Here is a 6,000-nt window from a genome sequence, read left to right as displayed (position 1 = left end):
CACACACACACACACACACACACACACACACACACACACACATAAACCCAAACACACACACGCCTACTTTTAGAGAGAACTTGAGCTAACACACAACAACATACTCAGACCTACAGTATGTGAATGGTTAATTCCAACGGTCCCCAAACCCCTCCAGTACATCCAAGGAGAGGTAGAGGCCGTCCAGGCTGAGACAGACATTGACCAGTTAACCACAAAGATTCCTCAAGGAGACAGACTCCTACGGGCCATCACATAAAGAACACGCAAAACAAAACTGACACATATCTTCACTTATATATCAACAACAACAACAGAAATCTATTCAACAAAACATTTATTTCACTATTGTTTGTTTCCTTCTCTCCCTCTCTCCGATCTTTCCCTCTCTCCCTCTCTCTGACCTTTCCCTCTCTCCCTCTCTCCGACCTTTCCCTCTCTCCCTCTCTCCGACCTTTCCCTCTCTCCCTCTCTCCGATCTTTCCCTCTCTCTCTCTCTCCGATCTTTCCCTCTCTCCCTCTCTCCTACCTTTCCCTCTCGTCCCTCTCCCTCTCTCGATCTTTCCCTCTCTCCCTCTCTCCGACCTTTCCCTCTCTCCCTCTCTCCTTTTCCCTCTCTCCCTCTCTCCTTTTCCCTCTCTCCCTCTCTCCTTTTCCCTCTCTCCGACCTTTCCCTCTCACTCCCTCTCTCCTTTTCCCTCATCTCCCTCTCTCCTTTTCCCTCTCTCCCCTCTCTCCAACCTTTTCCCTCTCTCCTCTCCTCGTTTTTCCCTCTCTCCCTCTCTCCTTTTCCCTCTCTCCCCTCTCTCCTTTCCCTCTCTCCCTCTCTCCTTTCCCTCTCTCCCTCTCTCCTTTTCCCTCTCTCCCTCTCTCCCTCTCTCCTCCTCTCTCCTTTCCCTCTCTCCCTCTCTCCCTTTTTCGCCTCTCTCCCTCTCTCCCTCTCTCCTTTCCCTCTCTCCCTCTCTCCCTCTCTCCTTTCCCTCTCTCCCTCTCTCCTTTCCCTCTCTCCCCTCTCTCCCTCTCTCCCTCTCTCTCCTCCTCTCTCCTTTTCCCTCCTCTCCCTCTCCTTTTCCCTCTCTCCCTCTCTCGCCCTCTCTCCCTCTCTCCTTTGTCCCCTCTCTCCCTCTCTCCTGTTCCCTCTCTCCCCTCTTCCTTTTCCCTCTCTCCCTCTCTCCTTTTCCCTCTCTCCCTCTCTCCAACCTCTTGCCCTCTCTCCCTCTCTCCTTTTCCCTCTCTCCCTCTCTCCTTCCCTCTCTCCCTCTCTCCCTCTCTCCCTTTTCCCTCTCTCCCCTCTCCCTCCCTCTCCCTCTCTCCTGTTTCCCTCTCTCCCTCTTCTCTTTCCCTCTCTCCCGCTCTCTCCCTCTCTCCCTCTCTCCTTTCCCTCTCTCCCTCTCTCCCTCTCTCCTTTTCCCTCTCTCCCTCTCTCCTTTCCCTCTCTCCCTCTCTCCCTCTCTCCTTTTCCCTCTCTCCCTCTCTCCCTCTCTCCCTCTCTCCTTTTCCCTCTCTCCCTCTCTCCTTTTCCCTCTCTCCCTCTCTCCCTCTCTCCCTCTCTCCCTCTCTCCCTCTCTCCTTTTCCCTCTCTCCCTCTCTCCTTTTCCCTCTCTACCTTTCTTCCAACTGCTGTAGGATTAACTCAAGCTCTAGACAGATAAGGAAAAAGAAGCTTCCTTTCTTCCCTCCTTCCACTAATCCGAACACCGTTGGATTAAGGTAAGCAGTATGTAGTGTGGTGGACACCTGGTATTTTCCTATCCACTAACACATAGACCGGTGGTTACCTGAACAAAGGAAAGAAGAATGTATTGTATTGGACAAAGCCCTTTGATTGACTGGCTCTAGTCCCGCCTCCTTTCACCAACCGTGTCTGCGCAGTCCTAATTGGTAATTAACAATCCAATAGCCAGCCAATTAGAATCGATTAAATCAAATTATGCAAATTGAACTCGGAAAAGCAGTCTTGGATTTCTGACTGCTCTTGTCTCTGTCCCGATGCAGGATCCTGTTTTGCTCAGTAAAGTAGACTCCCATGGTGCAACAGCAGGATTGTGGGTTCAATTCGCCCCTGGGGGGCCCCCTCACGTATAAGTGTTTGCACTACATTAAGTTTCTTTGGATGAAAGTGGCCATGTCTACATAGAAGAGGACAGACACCCAGGCCAGTCGGTAGGGAGGTTATAATGGCTGTCTGGGAGAATAAAACAGAATATACACACGTTGTTATTACTGCAGCAGCGAGCGTCCCTATAGGGCCAGACGTCAATCTCAATTCACAACCCTTCCGATAGAAGCAGTGCTATGGCTGGAGTAATGCGCCGTGCTGAGAATGAACAGGCTTTGGAGTGCAGACACACCCTCAAAGCCTACCATTAATCCTTTCCCATTGCCATTCAAGCTCTGAACACACACACACACACACACGGCCCGAAGGCGTGACCCAGTTGTCTGAGATGTGTATATGTCAGTTGTAGAGAGAGAGTCTCTGTTGGACAAAGAGGGTTATCGCCCCTCTAGCTCTACGTGTGTGTAATGATGTCACAGAGAGACGTGGGGCTATTTGTCCAGCGCTGGCCTGGTTTCCTAACACACCCTCTGGTCTTTCATGCTTTCGAATTGCCCTTCTCACACACACACACACACACACACACACACACACACACACACACACACACACACACACACACACACACACACACACACACACACACACACACACACACACACCCTCAGGCCTACCACTAGTGCATTACCATTCATTCTCCTGAACACACACACTCACTCCATCGCATGCTCTACTTAAATATTTTCAGAATGTATTTTAGTATTGTCTCTCTGCCAGAAGGTCTCTATATTTCTGACTTCTCCATGGAGAATAAGTCATAGAGCCTCCAGCTAGCCACTGCTAGCATAATTTATAACGCCAAAGCGATAGATTCCAGCCAGCCACTGCTAGCACAATTTAGAATGCTAATGCATTAGTTACCAGCGAGCCACTGGTAGCATCATTTACAATGCAAATGCATTAGTTTCCAGCTAGCCACTGTTAGCATCAATTACAATGCTAATACATTAGTTTCCAGCTAGCCACTGTTAGCATCATTTACAATGCTAAAGCATTAGATTCTAGCTAGCCACCGCTAGCATCATTTACAATGCTAATGCATTAGATCACATCCAGCTACAACCTCACGGTGAACTAGCCTCCTCCCAACAGGGGGACAGAGTAGACTATCATGTCAGCTCTATGCATTATGGGCTGGTTTCCCGAACCCAGATTAGGTCCTTGAAAGTGCATTTAGTCCAGAAATGGGGTTTATATGGGTACGAGAGATAAGGGGCCTGTCTGCAGCACGTCTAAGACGTGTACTACAAAGGTTAGAGAAGCAAGCTTTCAACCGGAGGGTTGTCGGTTCGATTTTCAGGTGTGTGTTTTTGTACCTTTAGCAGAAGCCAGTCCTCCTGCCTTTACTTCAGTGATATGGAGCTGCTGAGTCCCCTCCTCGTCTACTACTGCTATGGAGAAACCTGGAGAGAGATTTATCATTTATCATTATTTATTTTATTTATACTACTGGATACCCAATAGCTTAGTGCACATGCAGGAGCTACTCTTCCTGGGGTATATAATATAAATATAATATATATAAATATATATATAAATATAAATATAATATAAATATAATATATATAAATATAAATATAAATATAAATATAATATAAATATAATATAAATATAATATATATAAATATAAATATAAATATAAATATAAATATAATATAAATATAATATATATAAATATAAATATAATATAAATATAATATATATAAATATAAATATAAATATAAATATAAATATAAATATAAATATAATATAAATATAATATATATAATATAATATAAATATAATATAAATATAATATAAATATAAATATAAATATAATATATATAAATATAAATATAAATATAAATATAATATATATAAATAAATATAAATAAATAAATAAATATATATATATATAAATATAAATAAATATAAATAAATAAATATATATATATATAAATATAAATATAAATATAATATATATAAATATATATATATATAAATATAAATATAAATAAATATAAATAAATAAATATATATATATATAAATATAAATATAAATATAATATATATAAATATAAATATAAATAAATATAATATATATAAATATAAATATAAATATAATATATATAAATATAATATAAATAAATATAAATAAATATAAATATAAATATAATATAAATATAATATATATAAATATAAATATAAATAAATATAAATAAATAAATATATATATAAATATAAATAAATATAAATAAATAAATATATATATATATAAATATAAATAAATAAATATATATATAATATAATATAAATAAATAAATATATATATATATAAATATATATAAATATAAATAAATATAAATAAATATATATAAATATATATATATATAAATATAAATAAATACATATATATATAAATAAATATAAATAAATATAAATAAATAAATATATATATATATAAATATAAATAAATATAAATAAATATAAATAAATATAAATAAATATATATAAATAAATATATATATATATAAATATAAATATAAATAAATATAAATAAATATAAATAAATACATATATATATATATAAATATAAATAAATATAAATAAATATAAATAAATATATATAAATAAATATATATATATATAAATATAAATAAATATAAATAAATATATATAAATAAATATATATATATATATATAAATAATATATATATATATAAATATATATAAATATAAATAAATATAAATAAATATATATAAATATAATATATATAAATAAATATATATAAATATAAATATAATATAAACATAAAAAAGTAGAAATACATGACAGTTATAGACAAGGACATTCATTCGAATAAAAGATTTAGAGACAACAAAAATACTATTTACACACTATTCATATATACAGATCCAGTCAAAAGTTTGGACAAACTTTCTACTCATTCAAGGGTTTTTCTTTATTTTTTAAAAACTATTTTCTACATTGTAGAATAATAGTGAAGACATCAAAACTATGAAATAACACACATGGAGTCATGTCGTAACCAAAACAAGTGTTAAACAAATCAAAATGTATATTTTAGATTCTTCAAAGTAGCCACCCTTTTGCCTTAATGACAGCTTTGCACACTCTTGGAATTCTCTCAACCAGCTTCACCTGGAATGCTTTTCCAACAGACATATTCATATGTCTAAATCTGTTTTTGGTTTGAGTACTGTGAAGAAAACCATAATGGCATGCCTGGTGGGGGTATTTATGTCTGCTTAAACTGTTTGCAAATAGATTATACAAGTGATTAAGAATTTTCAAGACACAAATGTTTCTTAAAAAGATTAGATGATAAGTAGTCTCTTTTCTCCTCAACCCTCAACCAGGAAAGACTATCGTGCATGTTGTTGCTGTCAGTTCTGTGTGTGTAGTTAAGGGCGAGGCGTGCTGCTCCGTTTTGAGCTGCAACGTTGCTAGGACTTCCTTTGCTGCACTTGACCGTATTACCAGACAGTAATCAAGAAGGGAGAAGACCAGAGTCTGAATAACTAGTACAGTTGATCTTTGTGTCAAAAACACCGAGCATCTTTTTATAAAAGACATACAGTACCTCTCCCAGTCTTCACGATGTTGTCAGTATTCCTTGACCATGAGAGCTGACCATTCAGTGTTACTACTAGGAGTTCAGCTTCAACCTGACCATGTTTACATCACCTGCCATCACATGGTTGGAGAGAGTTAATTAGCCAATAGAACCCAGAGAATGTTCAATGGTCACATGGTCACACCATCTTCACAAAAACGTTGTCATTGTGACTTGACCATGAGAGCTGACCATTCAGTGTTACTCCTAGGAGTTCAGCTTCTTTAACTTGTTCAATGGTCCTTTTCTACACAACTCCAGTTT

General features: G+C 36.5%; 1 protein-coding gene across 1 annotated transcript in view; it reads right to left on the bottom strand.

Moving 5' to 3' along the window:
• LOC109883930 (T-lymphoma invasion and metastasis-inducing protein 1) overlaps positions 1–6,000 on the bottom strand; it is a gene marked incomplete at its 5' end in the record, with an annotated part of 85,425 nt that overhangs the window by 57,288 nt on the left and 22,137 nt on the right. Inside the window, 1 exon segment of the mRNA XM_031808830.1 lies at positions 3,436–3,522. Within this exon segment, the coding sequence (XP_031664690.1) occupies positions 3,436–3,522 (87 nt within the window).

Source organism: Oncorhynchus kisutch, linkage group LG29 (assembly GCF_002021735.2).
Source record: "Oncorhynchus kisutch isolate 150728-3 linkage group LG29, Okis_V2, whole genome shotgun sequence".
In the NCBI taxonomy this organism is placed as follows: Eukaryota; Metazoa; Chordata; class Actinopteri; order Salmoniformes; family Salmonidae; genus Oncorhynchus; species Oncorhynchus kisutch.
The sequence above is the reverse complement of the archived record's forward strand: the minus strand, read 5'-3'. Positions and strand labels throughout refer to the sequence as shown.